The following is a 25,585-nucleotide window of genomic DNA, read 5'->3' on the forward strand; positions in this document are numbered from 1 at the left end:
TTCCAGATATACAAAAAATTTATTGGTCATCTTGAGTTATTTTCCAGCATTAACTTTCAGAAATGAATATTAGAAATAACCAATACCACAAAGGCTCCAGCATGTTTTTTTTCTTTTCTTTTTTTTCTGTGATGCCATAAACTGTGTCAATAGGCAATGCTCTGTACCTTAAACCAATCCATATTATTTGTCAAGAATGTCATATGCCTGTTAAATAACATAGTTTCATTATATAATGTTATGTCACATAAATATACATTTATATTTCAGTTTACACATTAATAACACACAGCTTTTGATGAATACAAATTTGTCTTTCATAGGTTTGTGTGTTTCTTCGATCATGTGCCATAAGTTCCTTAGACTCTGAACAAAGAGTCACTGAGTCAATACAGTAAAAGGTCTCTGATAAAGTTCTTCATGGTGTTGATAAGAATGCAAAAGCCCTTTAAAAGTATGGTTTAACTTTTCAGGAGTGTTTCAGTCATATTTGAAAACACCAAAAATTAAAGTTTCTGTAAATCAATATAAAAAGTCAACAAAAAGAAATGCTTCATAATGTTCCTTGAAAAGTCCTGGAAGTGCTATAGAAGTCCTTCAATAGTCCTCGAAATGCATCACAAGTCTGTAAATCTTCAAGTTGTAGTAACTGTAAAATCACTGAAAGTGCTGTCAAAGTGACAAGCATTTTATCCGTGTGGTGTGTCCTCACTGTTAGCTTCTGATGGCCGTCTTCCTGTCTCTGTCTTTGTTCTGCAAGAGAGAGAAACAGCTCGTGTTATTGACGATTCAACATTAACATCAATATAAAGGAGTAGTTCAGTCTTTTGGAAAATACATTTATTTGCTTTATTGACTAGCATGAGATGAGAGGACGCATGTGTGTGAGTGAGTTGATTTGTTTGTGTGTGTCGGACAAATTAATAATTTAATAACATAACAAACACAATATGTTGTTAATTACACTCTGTGTAAATTAGTAGGCTTCAGAGGGGCTTATAGCTTTTTTACCTTGTTTGTTACCAGAGCCAGGCTAGCTGTTTCTCTTTGTTTCCAGTCTTTATGCTAAGCTAAATTAGCCAGCTGTTGGCAGTAGCTATATATTTAGTGCACAGACATCAGAGTAGCATCAATCTTATACAACTCTTGCAAAGAAAGTAAATTCCCAACATATTGAACTAATTTTTTAAAGATTAGTGTGATTGTTTGGGACAAGGGAAAGGTCATTTTCCATATTTGTGTCTTTATACCATTTTATCATAGTCTATCAGACTTGACAGAACCCAGCTCCAGTTTCAAGAACACTTAGAAATCAAACACACTGTTTGTACTTTATTCAAAATGATAACCAAAGTGCATGAAAAAGTTTACTTATTGTGGAAACAGCTACTGTTTCACTGCAATCACTGACAGTAAATTATTTTGGTTCTGTATGTAGTAGATTAAGTGTGACTACATGCAGTAATCTCACACAAACACACTGTACAGTAGCATTCATATATTAATTGTGGTAGCAGAGGTTGTAAAGTACTTTTTTGCATTTTATTACAGCCTATGACACTGACATCATGAGCTTCAGTGCACAATGATATGCTTCTCATTTATCTGTGGTATCAGAGCAGAGACGCCTTGATTTCCTGGCTGGTGAGGAGACCTTCTCTATCTAGCCAGGAAAATAACATCACATTTTCCCTCCTCACCTAACCTCTGCTCTGCTCACTTCTCAGGCCATCTACCACTGGCTTTTCAAGCAACAGTCAAGGGATTTTATCGAACACACACTGTTTGAGATGCATTTCAAATTGTACAAAAAGGTGCTGGGTGAAAATTCTGTCTCTGTGGCTCAGCTCCTCTACACCCCTGTCCTCCCCTGACTCCCCCCCCCCCTCTCGTATCGTCCCGACTAACCCTCTCTGCCCCCCCTCGCCTTCTTCTCATCAGCCGAACACCTGTTACACATTTCCTCTCAGACCGTGCACAAGATGTAGGTGTTTGGAAAAATCCGTTTGACTGACATCAACAAAGGTGGGTAGGTGTTTGGAAGGGTATCAGGCTGTAATGAGAGCGTGAGATCATAGGATTTGGACAGGAATCGGTCCGCCCACTGACTGCGTGGAGTGTGAGGAGACACGGGAACTGTTATTGTCAATCCCTCCTCCAGCTGGACCGAGAGCAGAGGATCATTATTAGATTGCTATTATCTACAGATGCACTATTACCATTATGTGGTTGGCTATGTTACATTTTGTTGTTTGGTTGTTTTATTTTTTTTTAATTACCAGAGATATTTCCTGGGTGCCAAAAGTTTAAGATATGGCCCTGTGTTGAGATATATCTGGCACAGATACAGTAGCAGAAGTATTTCTGAACCTGTAACACTAAAAGTTCAGTAGTTTATTATACTCAATTACTGGTGTCATTTGGGCTTTGTCTACACTCTATTCTGTACCTATGTTAATATTTATACAGCAAGAAATCAACTATAACAACTAAAGCATGTTTCTGTTTTTTTTATAGTTCGAATGAGTTCAATCAAATTTAAAGATCATGGTCTTAGTTCAATACTGTAAAAGCCAAAAGTGACTTAAGCCACAAAAAAAAAACATGGTTACTTATAAACATTTAATCAACACTACATGAAAGTTCTTCATTGCCTGAACTTCACCACATGTGGGACTCAGGATGACAATATATACTCTGACCAGCAGCCATACACCCCGATCACCACGCGAAGTACAACATGTGCAAAAACGCTGAAGTTCCTTCACTGGAAAAAAACACTGGCAGAGAAAGTAATCCAGGAAACAATAGCTGTATGTTTGTTTTTAATGTAACTGTCAAATAAGCATTATGTAAATGTAATGCCCAGGGAATGGGACTGCATAGTGCATAAATTATTCCACAATACAGCGTGGGTAGTGGACAATCAATGATCACTAACCAAGAGCATTAAACCATGATTCACAGACAGGGAAACAAAGGTATATCTCAGCTGCCAAGAAGTGTCTGGAAGCCAAAATGACCTAAGTAGTGTTTTGCCATCTGACACACAGTATAATTAGGATGGAATTGTCTTTATAAATTGTGAGTAAGTAAGTGATTGCAAACAGAGCATAGAAAACTTTTGGCCTTACTATGGCATTGCTGTTATTGTGCTCTCTACTAACAATAACTGTAAAACCAACAGCTGGAAGACACAAGTGTGCAGGCATGCTCTCTGGTGTTTGTTGGAAAGCATTGTGGAAAACTGTAGGTATTTATCAGTGGAAATAAAAGTACTTGATGCAGGTTAGAAAGTGGGTACATGAAAAATCTCACTGAAAAACTGTGCAAAACAATTGGACAATTTACCAAATTATGTCAAATTACCATGAAATCAGCCCAGGTCTCACTGTGAGTGCTCAGAGATAGTTTAAGAAGCACAGCTGTAGCTGGTGAAGGCGGTTCAGATGGAGTGTAAATGGTTCAGTCAAAACAGGAGGACGGGGGCTTTAAGGCTGGCCTGGTAGTCAAAACAATCTCCTGAAGACTAATAGGGCATGGTCGGATGACATCTCTGCTCTCTCTTTCTTTCTCCAAACACCCCCACACACACACACACACACACACACACACACACATGACATACCACTGACTTCCCAGGGGGGTGATTTGTCCGACACTAATATGATTACCTGACGATGTTTACTTAAGATACAATATGATGATATTACCACACTGGCACAATATTATTGTTTTATCAAGGTGAAAACAGCCTGTCCTAACTTAAATGCAAAGATAGTAAACTGCATCTTGTGAACTCTACAAATTCAAACTTCAATATTGTTTTTCTGAAACTCAATCTGAGCTGTTCCTTTACCTATAACTGTGGATTTTCCATGCATTCTCTCTCTCTCTCGCTCTCTCTTTTCCTGTGTTAAGCCGTTCTGTCAAATACAAACATCTAATTTAGTTTCTGGCTGCATGAGGAGAGGAATGACTGGTTGGAAAAAAAATTATTCCACTTGGGCACTGGCCCGACAATCATATAAGGCGATTGGTATTCAACCATGAAATGAAAACTGGTAATATCCCTTTAGTTTATCAAGTGAAAATATGTGAATATGCGTCAGTGCCTCGAGTGGCTAATAGAAGCTGTAATTATTCTCATAAATGATCATCGATTGAAAGATTATACACATACATTAAAATGGTGCAATAAATAACACACCAGACATTTAAATAAGCTAACTAACACACTACATAAGCCACATTCAGCCATTATGTGGCTTGGATACATCAGACAAGTACTTCATGCTCACTGTGGTTTGCTAATAAGCATCCTGATGACTTCTGAAAAACACTTGATTTATCTTCAATTGCCGAATCAGATGTAGTTTGCACCAGGCGGCCGCACACATGTATTTAATTATTCCAACATTTTAATAATCTTCTATAATGACTCCCGAACAAGCTCAACTTCATTTTCATTGGTCTCAGATGACTTAATTCTGCTACATTATGCACTTTATCATCAGTGCTGAGATGTGCACCCTGAAACAGCCAATAAGTCATTAGCTTCAGTAGATATTGTTTTAAGAAACTGCACTATTTAAACAGCCAGTCTCTGCTTTTCTCTGTGTTGTAGATCTCTTTAGGATTTGCTCTTTGCCTGGCTCAGCTTTCTGTAGTTTTGTTTTAATTTGCTCTGCAAGCAACCCTCTCCCTAAAGACCAAATGACAACAGAATGATAGTTTTGCTAATAGATTTTGTTAGTTATCTGACCCGACTTTTTCTGTGGGTGTTAAATTAGGCTTTAACTGCTTCCATCTGCACTGAAAAAATACAGACAGGTCCATGCATGAAGTCACACAGTCATACACAAAGCCAGGCTCACATACACTGACACACACTGATCGTGGGGTAGAATACATTTGAAAATCGCCTGCAGTATATTTAGCTACCTTCGATGCACCTCATTAGCATAGTTTGAAATGAGTAGCAAACAGGCGAAGCTCTCGCTCAGGAGGCACAAAACATTAACTTCAAGTCAACACCAGCATTATCAATAAATGAGAGTAATTTAGTTTTCATCTATGACCTTGAAATGTCTGCTTCGTGCACACAAGTGACGCAATGCTTTTTTCCAGTGAAAACAGACTAATATCCAAATGACTGTAAAAGCCACAGTCATTAGCGTACTCCTGCACGTCCTATTCATGCGTTTAAGCTCTCTTAAGATGCACGGATCATTTGATCTCTATAAAGAAGCAAAGTGTAGTTCAGCACAGTCAAAAACCAACTGTCCAAACCGGAGGATAAATAGCTAAGTTGATTATCCCACTGAGTCGTTGGCTATTTCTCTTTCTCCCCTTCTCCGTCTCTGTTTCCACAACTTCCTGCACACCATTAGTTTAGAAAGTGTTGAAAGCACAGTCATGATCCAGGGCTCCTTAACTGAGTAATCATATATGAGGTTTTTCTGGGTGTCTAGTCAGAAGCAATGAACTGCCGTCTGGCTGTAAAGACTAGAAAAAACAGAACCAGAATGAAATGCTTTTGATAAAAGTCTGAGTGTGATGCAGTGTATCCCTGTGTGTCAGTATTTCTATGGTCGTGCATGCATGTGAGTGTGTGCCCGCATCTGTGTATATGTGTCATTTGTGTGGGTGTGAGTGTGTGTGTAAGCAGGGAGGGCGTTTCACAGAGAGTGGTTTCCAGGCTTCTTTAACATCACCATCAAAGTCCAACGTCAATGTGTTTCTAATAGCAGCAGCTGAATTAAACACTGGCTGTACAGGCCTCAGCAGAGGATAAATCATTTACAGAACAATTAGCTCATTTGTTGCTCCGCTCTGCACTGCCAATGACTTCCAGACACAGAGAGCCAGCCAGTGTGTGTGTGTGTGTGTGTTTACTGTATATGAGCAAGGACAAATTCTCTCTCTAATTTTCTGTCTTATACATATATACATAACTTAGATCAGCCACCAAGAGTGCTCATTTGCTGTCACACACACACAAACACACTGGTAGAGATAAGTCAGTTTCCAATTGCATGTTGCAGTTTTAGTGCCACTGTCTTTCCATCCACCCAGCTTTCCAGTCACACACAAAAATCATCACATATAAAAGTTTTACAGCTGCTCAGATGTAAATTAAAACTGTTGGTGATATTAGAAGCAGTACATCATGTGTTATATTTGCTGTTCCGCTAAATTTACACATTTCTTTTTCATTTGTAGAAAAATTCCAAATAAATCAGATTCCTTTAAGTTGGAAAAAAATCAGGGTTGTGCATTTAGCATTTAGTTGTGCTTGTATGCCAAACTAAATTTAATTTTCTCAAAGGGACAATGGTCTATTTACAGCAACCACACTTTAAGTATCATAGTACTTATATTTTTGCTATATTTTTATTTTGTTTCCAAACATATAAATCTTCTTTTGATCAAATTAAGTCAGCTCATCAAGTCAAATGAGCTTCTTAGATTTTAAGTATTGGAAAATGTTTGGACTTGTCATATCCAGCTTTGAAGGAAAGAGTTCAGCATTACTGCTGTTACTGGCAGATAAATCACCATCTCTGTTTACGTTTGCCATTGAATTAAATTGACCCTCTCCTTGCTTTAGGCCAAAAGAAATAAGCCACAGTTGTGAAGGAAGCTGTAAAAATTCTTCAAGCACTATGACCTAAAGACAACAAAGTAGACAGATTAGCACATTTGAAAACCTCTCTGTTTTTGTATTGTATCAGAGAATTACTAAATAAACACTATCTCAGTATAGTTCAGTAGCATACTGATACTCCTGTGCTGACTTCACCTTCTGTATGCTAAGCACAAATAAACATGTATCTAAGTACAACTGCAGATGCCCAGTTGGTATGAGACATTTCAAGATCATTAAAGGTGCCTTCTAGCAGAGATAGACTGGAGATAATAAAGATATGCTAGTTAAAATAGCTGCGACTGTGCAGTGTTCATGCTGTAGCTTGACATCAGGCACCTGACAGTTGCACTGATCAGCAGAGGCAGAGAGGCCTTACACAGGATATCTGCATCAATCAACCAGACAGCAAAGGGATTTAAACAGCCCTCAGCTCACCCCAATGCTCTATGTTAAAGCCCTGTACATCTCATTTACAGATGTAACCATCAGGAGTGTCCTCTTTTTTTTTAATGCATATCAAAGGCACCAGTTTGCAAGCCTGCGCTCAAGTTTGTCTGTGCCAAACTGCTGGTGCTCCACCTCAGAACTGTTTTATGAAAGGTCAAAATTTGTCATGATGTATGTGGATGTTTAAGGTAAAGCTTGGCTTCTGATCAAAAGATGGTAAGTAAAAATGTCCGACAGTATATCACTCGATATGACAGTTTCAGAGGGGAAGAGGACAGCTAACAGAAGCACAGCAGAATACACTCAAACACAGCAACATAGCTGTCAAACAGGTCTCATTTAGGGAAAACACCTAAAAGCTCACACTGAGAAGTTTTTAATGGACGTTCCTGAAGTGCCTCAAAATCTCATCTTCAAAAGATAAAATATGGAAAATATTTTGAAAATTATTTTTAAACATCACTATCACCTAGAAAATCTAGAACATCTTGAAAAGCTTTCTACCATAAAAAAGATAATAAACGTTATAACACATGCTTCAAGGAAGTCATTCATTTTGAAATATCAGTACATCTTGTGCATAAAGTTCCACAGATAATGAAATCGCATTAGTATCCCATTGAATATGTAATATGCAGTAGTTTTACCCTCTCATTACTAACAAGACTGCTTGTTTTGAAATAGTTATACTGTATACACACATAATAAGAGGAAATGAGCGTATACTTTTCTCACTTTCACCCTCTCCCACATTGGAAATGAATGTAATTGCAGTGGCTGGTCTAAGCAGACCTGACAGCTGTGATGAACCTCAATGACCATAAAAACATACAAAGAGAGAGCTCAGGACACAAGGTCTCATTTTACCTTCACAATCGCTTCCTCTCTGTAATCACCAGCACTGGCTCTGCTCTTTAGCCCACTTAAACGCCCTGTATAGCCACTTTTCCAGGGAAAGTGAAATGCTCTCAGCTTCTGCCAATCACACTTAACTATTTAAATGCCAGGTAAACCTAGTCCCTCATATTTTCCTCCTTAAATAACAATCAGGGTAATAATATCAATTTCATTTAGCCATTGTGCATTCAGTACACAGTTCAGATATGAGCTATTATAACAGCACAACTGCAACACAACTGCACTTTGGGATGTCTTTTACCATTTATTATCCATGTTATTATAAAGTCACCTATATGTATCAATCTAGTAATAAGAGAAACATTAACGGACATGTCTGGTGATATTCTTTATTTTTCTTATCAATAATCAATAAATCCTCTGATCAAAACCAACAATGAACTGATCACATTAACACGTACTGTCTGTCAATCCAAAGCCTGATATAAGTTATTGCTCTGCCCCATAGAGCTTCACTGTTGTCTAAAGCAGTCTTAAGGTGAGACACACTGTTGCACTGTGTGACATCTTCCTTCATTAACATGAATATGGGCACATTAGTTTACTGTGGCAATCCTTCCATTGTACCTTGAGACAATAAACTGCCCTGCTGCTATCATTAAAGGACCAAATGCGCATTAATCTGCCGCAGAAAATAGTCCCCAACACATACACCATTTCCACCTGTTTGAGTAATGTTTACGAAAAACTACAGTGGCCAGCAGCTGTAAGAATTTACTGAGCCATTTGTGAGCAGTTTTATATATTCTCATTTATTTAGTTAGTTGTGTATTTCTTTGGAAGTTGTTAACAATAAGAAAAAGTTTGAATAGCACTAGTGTTATCCTTTAAGAGGATTAGGGATAAAAATTTAAAGGCAATTTAACTCTTGACTTGAACGGCAGGGGGGAGGGTTCTTATATCTTTTTGAGGACTTTTCACTCCTTTTGCACAAACCACATCTAAATTAAAACCTATAAATCTTCACCTAACTTTTCTTCTTCACCTGGGTTCATGTCATCAGAAAAAAAAAATCAGTAAAAATGCATTTGGCATCATGAGACTAGTGTGACATTTCATGGAGCTAACAATACAACATAATGTGACTGACATTAAGTAACACAGACATAGTCAAAGTGTCTGTGTTTGAGATTTTTGACATGAGAAAGTTTCAAAATTGTTCTCTACACAGCATGCATTTACAGATCAGTCATGCATCTGCAGCAGTGAGCTGACAGCAGCAGATAGTATTACACAGCTCCTACTGACAGCTCTGACCTCCACCAGGCTGATCGATATGCAGAGAGCTGAGGGAGGGGCGGGGGGATGAGAAAAGCTTGGGGAATGAGTTGAAGAGGAAAAAGTGAAACAGTATGAAAACCAAGAATAAAAATAAGGGACTCAGGGAAGAGAAGCAAAAAGAAAAGGAGACAAAAGAGAGAGACTGAGACAGGTTTCAGACTAGTTATCTCCAAGCTGAGGGTGTCTGGGTTAGACACCAAGGACGTCTAGGCTTTCACTCACAGAGGTTCAGAGGGGAGGCAGGAGGGAGGGGGAGACACACTGCTGAGACTCAGGTTATCCCCTAGCTAAAGGGTCTCTGGGTTTAGACACTGAGGAGGGTATTAGCTTTCACACGCTGCTGGGGTAACGGGGGAGTCTGCCAGATGTCAGCTTCTTACCCATAAATCCTGCTAAATGGGCAGCGGCTATGGGTTAGAGGGGGAAAGTTGAGTGGACGTCAACTCTCTATCATCTTCTGCGGTGTTTGTTGAAGTCAGAGCTGGAGTCATATATATTTGATTTCAGTCAGCTGATTTCAATTCTTCGTTCCCTGTTATTTCTCATTAGACTGATGACTTTCTTATGCTGAGAGTGTTCTTGATTATGTCTATTTCCTGTGCTGAATCAATCAAATGTGAGTCGAAAGTCGCACTGGACCAAGTTCTGCTTTTCTGTATCTCTGTTACGGTGTAGACTGACAGTGCAACAGCAGAGGAAGCATGGAAGAATTATTCTTTTCTTCTTTTGTGCTGTTTTCCCAAATTTATTTTTTCCTGAATTGTTTAGTTAATATAAAATACAATACAGTGCTATTCTTACTACCGTGTATTGGTTAAGTGTACATATACCTGTATTTTGCATTGTGACATCAAATTTCAGAGGAACAAACTCATTGCCAGTGACCAATCTGTGTACCTCTGGTCAGTTGTTAAGGAGTTATGATTAAAACCTTCTCATATTCAGGCTGACGTCAATACATTCTTGAAATTATACACATGGTTTTGGATGGATTTCATGGGCTCCCGGTCATAAATCTCACTTGCTGCATAAATACCCTTGTAAACTTTAAATTCATATTTTTACAAAGAGAAAGAAAAAAAAACACCACAGTTGGGGTTAGGCGGTTTTTACGCAATGGTTGTGCACATTTCGTTTGCGTTATGGTAAAAAAGGCTGGCTGCTGTTAGACCCACCTCTCTGCTCAGCTCTCTCTTAGCTCCTCTGAGACAAAAACAATCATGTCTATTCACTGTAATGTCCAGCAAGTTTCAGAAACCACCTTGAACTTTCTAGCCACCTGCTCAAGCTAAACTAACCCCCAACAGTACAATAACACACAGTCATTCACCCCAAAAGAGCACTTTAAAGAGATTCTGCTTTTAAAAATCCCTCAGGGCCAATCAGATTTATAGGCACATTCACAGATCTCAGGTCAGCTTTAAACACCAAAGTGACCCTAAAGCACTGCACTGTTTCCCCGCAAGAAGCTTCAATCTATTTTCCTTCAGCTAAATCTGGGTCATTTTTTATTTCATTTTTCTTTTTATTGAGATAGTGGTGCAAAAGAAGAATGTATTTATGTTCAGGTGAAACAGAAATAGTCAAAAGTATTGCATATTTCTTAGTGCCGAATATTTTTTTAAACGAGTGTGTTGATCACACTGTTTTACTGGAGGGCTACATACACTATTTTTGCTTTGAGCTTTTCATTGGTTTCTCTTATTTATTTCTTCTGACTTATCGTTTTGTGCTCACCATTTTCCTCTGGTTGCTGAGGCAGAAAGTACAGATGTGCTTGGGCTGAGTTGATTGGTCAGATCCTCGGGTGGGGGAGGAGTTCACATGGAAGAACGGTGGTGAGGGAGCGTGGCACGGCTGTCCGTCATGAAGCCCCTCACCCAGGAGCAAGACGTTCCCCAGATGACTGATGTAGCTACTGGCCAAACGTAGTGTCTCGATCTTCGACAGCTTCCTAATCATCAAGTCAGAATGAGATTTATTGCATTAATGAAGACAAAATGTTTAAAATTTAACAAAAAATGATCATGTGATGGTGCAAAACAAGGTGCAAGATAAAGATAATGATGTTAGACATTGACTATTTCTTCCCTACTGAAGTCTGGACACTAAGTCTGACACATCTATTGTAGGAACTATCAATTCATAATTAAATTCAATAAAACTACAGGCTTGTTTAGAAAAAGTAATTCGACTGTGGTTAAATGTTATCCAGAGCTACATCAGGGACTGCTTTTCACTTATTTCAGTTACCAGATGGAAATCATTTTTCCTCTGGGAACCTATTTGTGCATCAGGCCAACTGTCCTGACACAGTTTGAGTCATGCTGCTCTATACCTGTCTGCAGGCTCGGTGGGGATGAGTGTGCGCAGCGCTGTGAATGCTGTGTTGACAGAATTGGTGCGATCTCTCTCCCGTGCGTTGGCTGCGGTCCTCTGGCGAATCTCCCCATGGCCAGATGTGCCCTGGGGTCCGAGCCTCCCTGCCATTCCCCCTACACCTACCCCTCCGCCCCCTCCTCCCCCACATAACTTCCTCTTCCTGTTCACCTTAATGTGAAAAGCAGATGGGGACGAGGAGGACAGGCGGAAGGCAGCAGAGTTGGAGGAGTTGGTGGTACGCTCCTCAGAACCCGAACCCTCGCTCCCATTCTCATCATCGTCTTCGGAGAGGAGTGCGATGTCGCCATATAAGAAGCGGCCCGCAGGAGGCGCTGTGCGAAGCATGGCGAATGTCATCTTAAGCGCAACAAGTCTGACAGCTACTGATCAATCCTTATGAGACGCCCACTTTTTGAGGTTAAGCTTGTAACGTTTCTGCAAAGTTACAGCTAAGTTTCTGTTGATGCTGCTCCCTAAAGGTGTCCACGCCTCAAAATGTTACTTTACCCCCAACGTCTCTTCTTTGCAAAATCTGTGAAGTCACGTAAGTCAGATGTAGCCCTGACAAGGCTGAGTCAGTCTTGGTTTGAAAGATCAACAAGTTGATCCTAAGTCAGCAATCAAGAGTGACTTGACCCCGGAGCTGCTGTGTCACAGGCGTCTGCAGGTTCCAGGTCCCTCTTTTTTTCTCTCTCTTGGTTTATACAAAAACACTTCACATCCCAAAGGTCAGTTCCTCTTTCAGTTAATCCTTTGACAGAAAGCAAACTTATAATGGCATATTGAAGTCAAGTGGTTGTGATTTGTCCTCTTTTCCTTCTCTGAACCTCTGTCTTGGTCCTTTGTTTCTATATTTGTCTGTTTCGATTCCAGTTGCAAAAACTACTCCCAGTCTGTGGCAGCAGTTTGACTCTCTCTTGCTCTCTACTGGTCTCTCTCTCACCCCTCTCCCTCTATGCCTCTTTGCTCCACGTGTGCCTGCTGTCTGAGTGTTTCCGTCTGCCTCTGGTCTTATAGCCGGTGGGAGGGCCAGAGGACTCCTCTGCTCCTCCTCTGAGCAGTGAGGGTCCCTCGGCTGCTGTCTAGAAGCAGGCCAGAGAGACCGGAGGCAAGAGGCAAACCATCAGCAGGAGTTTGTTTTGGCTGCATGCTGGTGTGTTTCAGGGGAAATCCACCCTAAAACAGAACTTGCATCACCCTAGTTTGCTGGGTGGGTTTGGTGACCTTAGAGGCCACGGAGCCCTCTGAAACACACATCCCTAACAGCATGGGTACTGTATACACACTCAGTTACTTGGATGTTTACTTAAAATGGAAATGAAACAGAGATAAAATGTTGTTATCTGACAGGAGTAATAAAGCCATGATCTTGGACAGTGCAACTGAATATTGGAAGCCTGAAATAAAAAATATATCTAAATCTTTTTTTAGTGTTTTTTTTTGTTTTGTTACTTCAAAGACATGACCAAACTCAGAATTCAGAGTTATTTGATTTTGCTGGATGCCAATTTGTTACATAACAAAGACAATAATCAAATTATTCAATATAATTTCATAATCTTTTTGAACATTGTGTTTTCAGGTTTTGACATGGATCAGTTTTACAGACAGTCTCCTCCATTTTCTTGTTTTCCTATAGTGGCTGACCTTTCCTCTTTCCAGATTTATCTGACAGAGAAGACTACCAGCAAGAGGTAAGACTGGGACTTGGGACTTTGCAAAAACGGATGTTTTCGTCACCCACTTTCTTGACAGCAAGAAGCTGAGACGCTTGAGCGGAAAAGTACGAGTTTGCCTTTCTCCCTGGGTCTTCTTTTCTTCCTGCGGCCTCCCACTCTGTGCTGTGTTTGTCTCTGGACAGCAGGCTGGGAGGCGGGCAGCCGCAGCACTGGAAGCTGATGGTTCAGGCTGGGCTCGTGGCTGAAGCCGGGAACTAGGTTTATTCAGCCATGGCTGAAGCCTTTTTTTCTGTACAAGCTGTGATGTCGGTGGGCCTGCTAGTAGTTTTCACTCAAGGGATTCCAATTTTTAGGGTGGAGTGTTTTGGTGATGAAGGGGAGGCTCAGGGGTTTGTAGTAGGAGAGCTGCTATTTTACTTACTTACACTCCCTTTAACAATCTGTCTTCCTCGGAAAGAGAAGAAATGAAAAGAGACAGCAAAGGGAGAAAAGATTAGGAGGGAAGGAAGACAAGTGGAAGAAAACTAATGAGAGACGTAACAGAATAAACAATATATCAATCTATAAGACAATCTATCTACCTATCTCACTATCTACCGTCTATCGTGTTCTAGCAGTTTGGAATATCAATTTCTCCCTGAGATTTTACTAAAAGTATTTTACAGCCTTCATCAAACTCTAATCTGCTTTTCCTACTTAAAGTCTCTGGGATTTTATTAGCCATGATCGTGCAACTTAAGTCTTATTTCCAAGGAACTGACTGACCTTTAAATGTTGCTTCCTGCTTTAAAAGTATGGTGGTTAAAGGTTGACAACCTATGTAAAACTCAACTATGAAGTCCATAATCCCCAGTAGTACATTATTACAAAACTCTAAACCCAACTGCCATTACTGGTATGCATCTTTTGTGTAGATTGGCAACCGTAAGCTTCTGCTGAAAACTAATAGCACAATGAATAATCTGTCAGTTACACAGTGTTATAGTCGGCATTCATCACTCTCTCTCTCTCTGTGTGTTTCTCTTTTTTCCTCTTCTGTCCATATTTCTCTCTCTCTCCCTCTGTATCTATCTCTACCCTTCAATCACAGTCGTAGTGTTTATGCTGTGGTATTGACTGTATGAACAGGAGCCAATGTTGGTTGCAGTGGTTGATTACAGTACATACAGGAAGAGCTTAGAGCATAAGGATAGGGGAGGCAGGATGGATAGGCTATAGGTGGGGATCAAACCACTGTCTAAATACTATAATAAAAAAACAGCGTGGGTAAAATCTGATCCTTCTCCATAATGTAGTAAGTGCTTGGTTTATAGAAAAAAAAACAGAAAAGCATTATGGTTTGGCATTAAGTGGTCCCACCTAAACATGAATCTGACATGGCAACATGTAGTGTCACTGCTCTAATGCTTGCACAGATCACCAAACTGCTGTCAGTTCAGCTCTTGCAGTCAAGCACAGCTATCATACTTCTTGTTCACAAACATTATCAGGGGTAAAAGCAGTTTGGTAGCCAGGCACAAAACTGTAGTAAAACTGTTGTAATCAACATAGATTTCGCACTGTTAATTCTTGTTGACTGAATAATAAAATGCCATTTCAGAGTTGGATTTGTTTGTCTGTCTTTCATTTGCATATTAAAATAACATTAAATGGCTCAGTATAGTCATCAGGTCTTTCACTGGAATTGCCCCACTATGTTTGCTAGTCTAATAAATATTCTGTTAAAAGGAGCTAGCTGAATCACAAAAACCTTTATGGCTTGCTAACACATCATAGGAATTTTGCTTATCTGACCAGGTTTTGTTGGTTGTTGAACCTGTCTGTCGTCTCCTGTATGTGACAATATCCTGAGAATGGTGGTAATGTTAGTGTCATTGAGCAAAACAAGTCAAAGTAAAATTGTTTATGACGAGGATACTTTACAACCTGCCACATTTGAAAGAAATTTGACAGCTACTGTAAACGCACTGTATGAGACATGATGCACATATAACAGCTAGCGAGATCTGAGACTGCGCCGATTACATCAAGAAATAGTTCTCAGTTGGGTTCAACAATGAATCAAAATATTATCGAGACTGCAATATGGCCATATCCAAATCGCAGGTGCTATAATTGATAAAGGTCAAATGTGTCACAACATGCCTTTATAAATGATATGTAAATGAATAGTGGTGCTACAGAGATGCCCTGGCCAACAAATCATATTTTCAGATGTAAGAGGACATTGTTGTTCTTTCACTTTCAGAAAAAAAGTAAAGTACAGATACTTCAAAATTGTACTTAAGCACAGAACTTGAGTAAATGTATTAAGTTACTTTCCACCACTGCACTCCACCACTTGGCAGTGTTCATACTGTCCTTAAACAATCTGAAACAAATGAAAGAGCTTTCATATTACAGTTTTGGCTCATGGCACGGTAATGAACAATTGCTGATCTTGCATGGAATAAGAATGCAAAGAAAACAAGCAACACATCTCGTCACTGGGTATCAAAAGCATTTGAAAACAGTTCCCTGGTTGTCAACTCTGAACATCTGAGACGCAGACTAGATCTACATTACATCATGTCACTCATCAGTGTGTCCTGCCTTCATCCAGCCAGTGTCCAAGGTCCTTGGCAGTGACCTTCACAGGAGCTCAGTTTCCTGCACCTGGGCCTCACCTCAGTGAGTGACCCAGATTCAACAGTCTAAATACTGCTGTTATTGTTATGTAAGTTTTGCAAATAATAAAATCCTAAATGAAAGTGGACCAAAACTAACAAAATCACTCAGCTCATTATATACTATGATATATTGATTGGCCATATCCTGAATGTTAATTATTCTTTGCTAATTAAAAGAGAAAGTAGATAACTGATTTGGAGCAACAAATCAGTCTAGAATAGCAGTGCACATGACTGACCTGAGAAATAAATGTACTAAAGGATGGTCCCATTCTTTATTACACTAAGCATTTCATTACAACATACAGAACACATTCTTAGGTGTTTTGGTGCTTTTAATTTGTTATTGAATCTAAATAGATCACCAGATCAAATATCTTGATTAATGATCGTAAGACTGTGTTGAGACTGAGTGTGTGTAAATATATATATATATATATATAATTTTTTATTACTTTTTTGAGTACCAACCAGACGTATTTCCAAACCAGCTTCAAATCCGTCATTACATGCATTAGCATGATCTTCCTGTTATTTGCATCTCCCAGGAGTGTGTGGCTGGTCTAACACAGTATCCATTTCTTTCTGAATTGCTGCCCGCAGGCCAGAAAACATTTGACTGGGTATATTATAGGCTTTCAGTCTTTTCATAATCACACATGGCTGCATTTGCCAGAAGAATGTTGTATGAAAAGGAAATAGCTACATTACAGCACAATAATGGTTACATTTACATAAAACTACATGAAGTGTTGACCTCAGTGCATGACACAGACTCTGGATTTTAAATAATCACATTGAATGTGCTTCAAATAGCAGTAGGCTGTCAGTTAAAGGTCATGTAAGAAATTAATCTACAGATTAAACTTTAAATTACATTAAATTTAATTAAATATAAATATAAAATGTATACACAGGCTATAAGTAAGCTTGCATTGGGTGATGATGAAGATAAAGTCAGATTTGATACTGAAGTCATTTTCTTAAGATCTCTGGTTTCCTGATAGTGTACAGTAATTCTGTTGTTTGTTCATTTGTGGCAGGTGACCACCAACACGGCTCTAAATTAACACTAATGTTGCTCTGTATCTGCTGGATATGTCAATATGAAGCTGTTTGCTAAAGTTCACCACATGAATAATACCATTACAATTTCCCTGGTGTGCAGGAAATGATATTGAAAATATTTCTTATTGCCTAAATAATTTTAGATTACATTAAGACTAAACTGTTACAGGTACAAGTACTTACCTAGTTTACAGAGTGGACCTCAGAAGTTAGTGTTTGGCAGTAAGGCAGCCACATGTACAGAAATGTGACAACTTTTACAGCAACAAGCTCTGTTAAGAATTTGAAAAAGAAAATCTGTACTTTACAGTCACCAATCACATCAGTACAGCATAATGTCAACATTAATTGGACATCTTGTTTGCTAGTTTATGTGGTGCGATCACAGCCACACGCCACCAGTTACCTCATTTAAATATACTGCTGGAGTTTCCCCCGATTTAACCCCGATTCACCACCGTCGACAATCAAAGGACAAATCTGTTCCTGGTCCTCGGTACCGATGTTTGTCCCAGACTGTCTGGTAATGTGTAGCTAAGCTCACCGGGGCCGTCGAGACGAACATGATGTTCAGCATTGACGTCGGTTAGGATTACGTCAGCCCCGGAGCCGTTGCGGTGTTGCCGAGCAACGGTAAACGGTCTAGCTAGCGCTTGAGGTTTCGTTAGCTAACATACTGTTGACACACTGGAAAATAAAAAGTTAAAATCTCACCTGCGGTTTCCACTGGACAGACAACCTGTGCTGACTGTGTCTCCCCAACCGCTTTAAGCCTTCTGTCTTTGGTTTCTATCACTGCAAAACTTTACTAAACTTTACGAGTTGTTGCCCCCATGTCTCCATTTTGTTTACATTAACTTCCCCATGAGATCACCTGAGAAGAGATCACGCCAGGTGAGGCGTCTGGCAGGATAATCTTAATAATATGTGATTAGTCATTTTGTAATGTCTATAATAATGTCTTCTCTGGTTTGCCAACTTTTGTATATTCAAGAATCAGCAGAGGGTGTTTGAAGTCTGCTGCTGCCAGTCGGTAAATACCACCAAACTGTAAGCTGGTTGCTAAATCATTATGTTTTTGTTGTGCTTCTCAGATAGGCTACAGAAGATGAGACATGCAAGTGTGGGATCTGGAGACATTTCTAGGCGCTTTTTACAGAGCTGGGCAGAGTAACAAATAATATTACCAATTACTTTTGCCAATTAAAGTAAAGTAAACTCTCTCTTGTCTCCACTACCTTCTGAGGAAACCTTTTGACTCTTTAGCTGCCATATTTTCCCCAGCTGGTCACGGTCCCTTTGTCTGTCAGCCATTTTGGGCAGATAGCATACAGTGGGTTTTAGAGGTTTTTCACCAAAAACAATGCATTTAGAGCAATTAGAACCAAACCAGTGAAATTGCAGGTTGGAAAACCAGACCACTGGGCCTCATGCAAGAACCACCTATTCAAAATATTTGTTCTGCATAGTAGCAAGTATGAGGGATTTAGGAGCATTTGAGACATCGCTTTTCAGCAAAATGGACAGAAATAAAATATATAAATGCCAATATCTTAATGCCAATTAATGTTCTATAGAGAAATTCTCTCACTCCAACAGCTGCCTCGGGATCTTCATGTAGTAGCCTACCATCTTCTGTTGTATTTGACAGTGTAACATCAGCCACTGCAGGCTGTAATATTCTCTCATGTCATCTTTCCAGTAACATCCCCCTTGACAATCTCTCATAGTTGTTATGTTTGTTTTAAAAATAGGTTCTTGGGATCAAACTCCATCTCGAACCATTCCTTCTTTATTTCTGTCACAGCACAGTACTGATCTGCTGTTGCTGACAGTATTAATAATACTTTGTCATTGTTTCAGGCCTGCGGACACCACTAGCCTACTGACACTGCTAAAAGTGTTTGGCTGTTGAGTTTCAACAACAGGACTAGAAGACAGTCTTATTTCAAGGATGTTGTTCATGGTAATAATGAAATCTCACGCATGAGCACCTCCTCGTCAACAGGTAGCATTCGTCTGACTGAAATGAACAATTTATGACAAAGAGTTTTGGGAGTCTAACTTGAAATCATGGTATGAACAAGCTGGTCAGAAAAAAGCTAGAGAGGTTTGGGATAAGAAAAATGTTCTGGCATGACGGCCACTGAGCTGGAAGTTACGATAATGCTCTGTGGAAGTGAGGCGAACTGCACAATCTGGCAATAATGGGTTTACCACCATGAGCAACCCCCTTTCACACACAATAAGTCATGAGAGCCATTGTGATAAAAATATTGATTATAGCTTTTTTAAATCAGCTTGCCCAACACTGGTAAAACCAAAGAGTAAATCAGTCCATTGGGATGTGGACCGTCAGTAACCCCTCTGTGGGTCAAGAAGGTCGTCCGCCTATCTGCTGTCAGTTGCACCAGACTTTAAATGGCAAACACACATTAGACTCTCCACTCTCTTCCTGTTCCTGAGTTCATGAAGACTGTTTGCACAGTTCCACAGAATAACAATCACATATGTGAATTTCTAAATTGAGTGGTGTTCCCCTTTAAAGACACAGCAGCAGCAGTGGCGGCAGCAGCACAGTAGTAGAGCACCATCTGATAGTCATTACACCCCCCACCCCCACCCCCCTCCTTTCTCCTCCTCTTCTCCTCTCGCTTGATACTCTTCTCTCAGCTCAGACCTATTATTCATTAGTCTGACGAAAAACACCCACCAACTTTGCCGGGTCCAAACTCATGCAAACACACACTAACACAAAGACACATACAATCACACACACACACCCCCACAGTCTCAACCCAGCTGAACTGCTCTGGCGCGGGTCAGGGACCTGTCAAAACTCGGAAGCAGGTCTGGACCCAATACGGTACCACAGAGCAGGCGTCCAGAGGAGGGGGGGACTCCTAGGGACTGAGCTATTTATCGTAGTCCTTGGACAGTTGTTTTTAGCCCGCACTGAAAGTGACAGAAGGAACAGTATCAGAACTTGTTATGGTGCCACTGAGCAGACGTCTGGCAAGGGTCATTACCTAAAGTAATTCTCCGCTTTCCACGGCTGTGAGCACAGAAAGAAGGACAACAGGAAGAAGATAAGAAAAGCAGAGATGGTGGAAAGTGTGGGGGGGGGGGGGGGGGGGGGTGGAGGCAGCGGTTGTGAGACAGAGGAAGAAAAGTAGGATGGAAAGGAAGGAAATGAAGGAGGGAGGGAAAGAAGAAGAAGGGGAGAGAGTTGGCGGCGGCCTGCCAATGCTCCAGACTGCGTGGTGTATTGCATGGGGAAAATGGTCGGAAGTGCTCGCCCCCCAACTCGCACCCCCACCACCACCAATTTCAGCCTCATTCAGCCTCAGCTCCAGCCACACTCTACTGTGTTTCCCAAGAGAGCCAGACTCTACAGCTGGCCTTATTAAACTGAGAGAGGCAGAGAGACAGAAAAAAGACGGAGAAGGAAAGAGAGGTCACACAACTGGAAGACATCAGTTGAAACCGTGCTCGCTCTCTTAGTTTTTTCCGTTCATATCCCGTTTTATGATAGAGTTTCTCACAAACACGCTTGCGGTGCACTGGGTTCAAACACATAGTAAAAAGCTATTGTTTGATTCGACATCCCTCAGAACGCTGTAAAACAATGAAACAAATGCTGGGAAATTAAAGTCTGTGTGACTTTTATCTCGTTTGTCTGAGTGCGTCTGAAGGCTGTCATCAGACATCTGAGCCCTGCTGCAGGAGGGCGTCTCTGCTAGTTTGTTTGAATCTCGCAGTATTTGTGAACACAATGGGGCAATAAAAGATACTTTGAGGGATGGAAGTCTGTTTCCAATCCATTATCTGGTGTTCATTGTAATTTGCTTCTTTTCTACTGCAGCTTCTCTGAGTCGCCTTTTAGCAGTTGAAGGGATTTTATTTTTTGTGTGTGTGTGTGTTATTCTCAACAGATGCTCTCTGCTTGAGAATAACACAATAACACGCATGAGTATTTCCACAAACAGCTACTGGCCACTTATCCGCTCCACTGGGGTAACTGAGGCTGAAGTATATTGCTCAAATCCATCTCACCTCTAGTGCACATGCAGATTCAGGAAAGTGTTACTCACTTTTTGTCAGGGGATGCAAATTGGCAGCAAACTCACGGCTAAGGTGAACCTAATACAGTTGATCAACAGCCTGTTTTTCTCTCTTGTGCTGGAGCTTTATTTTTAAACGGAGAGTATTTTCTAATGTAATTGTAGTCTGGGACAGTCTGGATCTGGGGCATAAGTCATGACCAGTGGAGGCAATGAAATGCTGCTGGCACATTTTAATCAATCAATCCTTGCAAGATAAAAACAAATACTTATTATACATAACATAAACAGCCAAAACTGACCAGTCACAGTTCTTGCAGCCTCCATGTGTTATCTAAGAAGCCAGCATAGCCCCAACATATAGTTACACTTTTTGGAGCTGCACACTAGCGGAGGTGTAGGCTACTGGCTCCACAGCTACACCATAGCACCTTAACCATAGACTGTAAATAAGGATGGACGTAGCCACTGTGACGTCACCCATAGGTTTCTGAAGAGTGATTTTTAAGCTCCAAGTTGGCAGCTCCATCGCCATCTTGCTAGTGCCTGACTCTGCCGAACTCCTGGATAATCCAAAAATGGGCAAAGAGGTGGGGTTTGAGTGGAGCCAAGACTTCAGTGCATGCTGTTTTGTGGCAAGAATATGCTCACCTACCTGTAACTCAGAGAAACATGCCCTCAATTATACTGAACTTTAAGTCAGAATAAACGGATGAGTTACATAAGAATTCAGCCCCCATAAAGTTGTCATGAAGGGGGAAATTATCTATAGAGACCAAAACAGTTTTCTGTACCAGGCTGTAAACATGTTTATTTCTGCTGTAAAGTTGGACATCTTAACATGGGGATCTATGGGGATTGACTCACTTTTGGAGCCAGACTCAAGCAGCCAGTCAAAGAAGTGCAGTTTTTGGCACTTCTGTGTTGGCTTCATTTTTCGACCTCGAAGGTTGCTGCTTGACCTTAATGCACAAATATAAATCCTTCTTTAGATGTTAAATTTCCAAACATGAATAGATGATAATTCTGTATTCAGTTTAGCACAGTAATCATGTATCTCCCTGTAAATTATGTTATTGTAGTCTGGAATTATTCAATGTTAAATGTACTCACATTGCCAGACCCCTCTCCACACTCTGTCACACTCTCTCAGCACCTTATTCCAGTGTAGGTGAAAGGTCTGGTTCATGTCAGTGGATATAAAAGGAAAAAATCAAGCCACTATTCACTTTTCTGTAGCCAATCAAACTCTGAGCAGCCCCTTAAACTCTCCTTTCATGACTTTTAGGCCTCTGTTTCCTGTTGAATGAATGTTGGACACAGAAAACGAATGGAGACACACTTGACAAAGGTATACAGGTTGACCGAGTGCCAGTTTGGAAGCACGGCTGGTCACCTGTGAGATATTTACTTTGTTGCAGTATAAACAACTTTGAAAGCTCTCTGTAGGCATTAACGTGAGCCCTATCCTCTAGAGAAGCTGTTAAAGGCTTTGTTACAACTGAATCAGTTGAATACAGACAGCTGCAGCAGCTCTACAGTCCATTCATGAAAGGGAGTAACTCTGATATTAAAAACTCTGAGCTGTGATTACTCAGCTCAAAGAAGGCTTCTCCAATCTGAGCGGATCCAGGCTCCTTTTTACTCGCTCTGAGTTATTGGAGACATAAAAGCAGCTCCCCAGACTCTGCTATTAAAGACTCTGGCCAGTAGCAGCTCTACCTCTCCTGTAACAGAGGACTGGTGGAGCGGTGGTAGCACACCAAAAGAGAAATCAGCTGTGATGTCATCGCCCCTAATGAGGTGGCAGGAACGATTTGACCACCTGACTCACTCACCACCTCACCTCTCTCCCTGTATTTTTAACTTTCTCTTCAACTCTCTCAATCGTTTTCTCACTTACTTTTTTCATTCTCCCATCTGCCACCATCTCTGCCCACCACTTGTGTTTTTCTTTTCCTGGACTATATGTTTTCCCCTTAGCCAGGCTGTCCTGCTCTGGTTGCTTGACTTCCAATCATTTCCAGAGCCACACTTGAGTGCAACAGTTGGACAGTTTGAGCTCATTGGAATAAAGACAAAACTAAAAATATGAATGCAGTTTGCACTTTTTGTAGTTTTAACTGTCCAAACATTTAATGAACCGTTGGTTCTTTGAGAAACAAATAACTTAACATTGTATATTAACAGGGTCAGTCATGATAAATGGATATCGGCTGAAAGGTAACAAAAATAAAATGGTTCACACTATGGTTTTCCAAACTCTTAAGGCTTTGGTTGGCTCCACTACGTTCCATGGTGTAATGACTGGCTGCCTTAAATGCCAGGGAGCTCACATCGCAGAGAGAGAGAGAAACAACAATGGGTGGGGGTGTGTTGTATGTGTGTGTGTGTGTGTAATTTCCAAGCACAAATATATGTATATAAGCTGACATCTTGGGGGCGCCACCTGTAGTAGGTATCTTATTTTACAGTTTGTACTAGATATGAAGTGGTGCCATTATTTGCTGACTGAGTAAATGTAGTCATCACAGGCAGATTTCCAGTGCACTGCTTTTCAGATGTCTTTATATGTCCTTTATATATATATATATTCATATGTCCAATTTCTTCCAAAACTTTTACTCTGGAAAAGCTGAAGTGGAGGTAAAATACAGATAAATATAAAATGCAAAAGCAGTTTTACTGCCAGGTCAAGTACAAACATTTTATACTTCATATTGAATTTTATGACTGTACTACTCTGGAGCAGCAGTGGAGCAAGACCAGACCTTAAAGAAAGTATAACTGAAATGACTGGACAGTAGGGGGGGTTGAAGAGAAGATTTTTGCTTTGTGGATTTGCTTATCCTGCTTCAGTGAGGTCAGAGGTCACAGTCCCCCGCAGAGCTACACCTGTTAAGCTGATACTGAATGAATTTTTTTTGGTCTTGCTTATTCAGCCTTATACACTGGAATATTGCTATACATAGACAATATAATAAACAGCAAAATAGAACATTTAATTAACAATTATTGTACAGTGAGACCATCCTGTAAAAAAAAAAAAAAAAGCCCATAGTTTGTCTGTGCAAGCAGCTTATTATGACCTGTAGATACGTTTTATCGTAGCAGCTGCAGCAATTATGATGGAAACATATTAGGAAATTAGGTGATGTATTATATAGAACAGTAAAGGGAAGGTTGGGGTGGATGGATGGGTCGGCAAAACACAGGACTTTCACGTTGGAGACTGCTGTTCATTTCCAGTGTGAAACTGATGAAACAGCCCACAGTGTTTCTTTGGTTCATGACCGTTTCACAACCCTGTTTATTACTGTAACCACGACAACAAAGGTACTCTAAAGAAGTAGTAATTTTTCACCCAAACCATAATCTTTCCCTAAACCCAACCAAGCAGTTTTTGTGTCTAAAATTAGCCAAACTGTGACCGTTCCACAACCTTAACCATGATGACGAAGGTCCGGTAAGCCTGCTGCTGGCTCCTATGGGTCCTATCTCAGGGTATAGGACAAGAGACCTATATGGTCATTTAAGGGCTTGTTGTACAGTGTGTGTATTTTACTGCGAAGAGAGGGACTGCAGGAGGTGTGAGAGTAAAGATCATTGGTATGTTGGGAATGGGAGAAGTGAGGAGAAGAGTTCATTTGATGAACTTGTTAAGGGAGGCTGAGCTGGGTGAAAGATGTGTGAAGTCAAACCTTTGTGTTAAGTGTGTGTGTATGTGTGTGTTTGATGTTACAGTCTTGTAAAGCAGCAGCTGGAGAGGGCTGTCCCCTGAGAACCACCGCAGCCGGCTAGTAAACCACACACACACACACACACACACACACACACAGATGCAGTCTTTAATAAAGCTATTGCCCGGGAAACAGACCAGACCCGGCCAATCTGAGGCTCTTTTAAAGCAAGAGTGACACGGTCACGCTCACATTCATATTGATTCACATCCTCTCAGCCAAAAAAAAAAAAAAAAAGTGACGGGTCGCAACAGAAGAGACCCTTTATTCTGACTTGTAAACTTCCCAACCAACTTTTTAACTGACTCAAAAAATGAGAGTTAAGATAAGCCTAATTAAGGTCTATTGTGAAAGTTGTGCAATTTAAACATATTTTGTCTGCCTATGGTTCTACTGTAAAACTGGAAATGTACTGTAAAACTGCCCCATCCAGATGTGCAGTTAGTAATACAAGCCACAGCGGGGGGGAGGTGGGGGGCGGGCGGGCGGGGGGGCGCACCTAGTGAGTGCTATGAAGTCAGTAGCTCAGTGAAACTCATTAGAAAAGTGAAACACCTGGAAGACCCTGTGAAAGTCCAGACTGAGGTACAGTTTTTCATGTATGTACAGTATTTTGTACTTTTTGTGGCTCTCTCTTTGCGTCGAGGTTCATAAAGCAACAGGAGCAGAAAAACATACTGATGAC

General features: G+C 40.5%; 1 protein-coding gene and 1 long non-coding RNA gene across 9 annotated transcripts in view; one reads left to right on the forward strand and one right to left on the reverse strand.

The window, feature by feature from the left end:
• Positions 1 to 17,952, reverse strand: LOC139613447 (basic helix-loop-helix transcription factor scleraxis-like). Of its 8 annotated transcripts, XM_071470092.1 has the most exons (6): positions 17,503 to 17,802; positions 17,280 to 17,368; positions 15,643 to 15,730; positions 11,637 to 13,803; positions 11,036 to 11,252; positions 1 to 753 (listed from the first exon to the last, which is right to left on the reverse strand). In XM_071470092.1, exons 4-6 carry the CDS (start codon positions 12,035 to 12,037, stop codon positions 715 to 717), a joined length of 657 nt encoding a protein of 218 aa, XP_071326193.1. In that variant the 5' UTR covers positions 12,038 to 13,803; positions 15,643 to 15,730; positions 17,280 to 17,368; positions 17,503 to 17,802; the 3' UTR covers positions 1 to 714. The 8 variants fall into 8 exon arrangements, with proteins under 8 accessions (XP_071326193.1, XP_071326197.1, XP_071326195.1 ...); XM_071470096.1 differs by lacking the exons at positions 15,643 to 15,730; positions 17,503 to 17,802 and adding an exon at positions 17,811 to 17,952 and having other exon boundaries at positions 11,637 to 12,762; XM_071470094.1 differs by lacking the exons at positions 15,643 to 15,730; positions 17,503 to 17,802 and adding an exon at positions 17,811 to 17,952.
• The window catches only part of LOC139613449 (uncharacterized), a 10,217-nt gene continuing 2,482 nt past the window's right edge, over positions 17,851 to 25,585 (forward strand). Inside the window, exons 1-2 of the long non-coding RNA XR_011686756.1 lie at positions 17,851 to 17,990; positions 24,905 to 24,956. This is a non-coding gene — a long non-coding RNA (uncharacterized lncRNA). The remainder of the gene's footprint in view (positions 17,991 to 24,904; positions 24,957 to 25,585) is intronic.

Source organism: Trachinotus anak, unplaced genomic scaffold (genome assembly GCF_046630095.1).
Source record: "Trachinotus anak isolate AG129_WGS33_773 ecotype Australia unplaced genomic scaffold, CSIRO_AGI_Tana_v1 ptg000032l, whole genome shotgun sequence".
NCBI classification, from domain to species: Eukaryota; Metazoa; Chordata; class Actinopteri; order Carangiformes; family Carangidae; genus Trachinotus; species Trachinotus anak.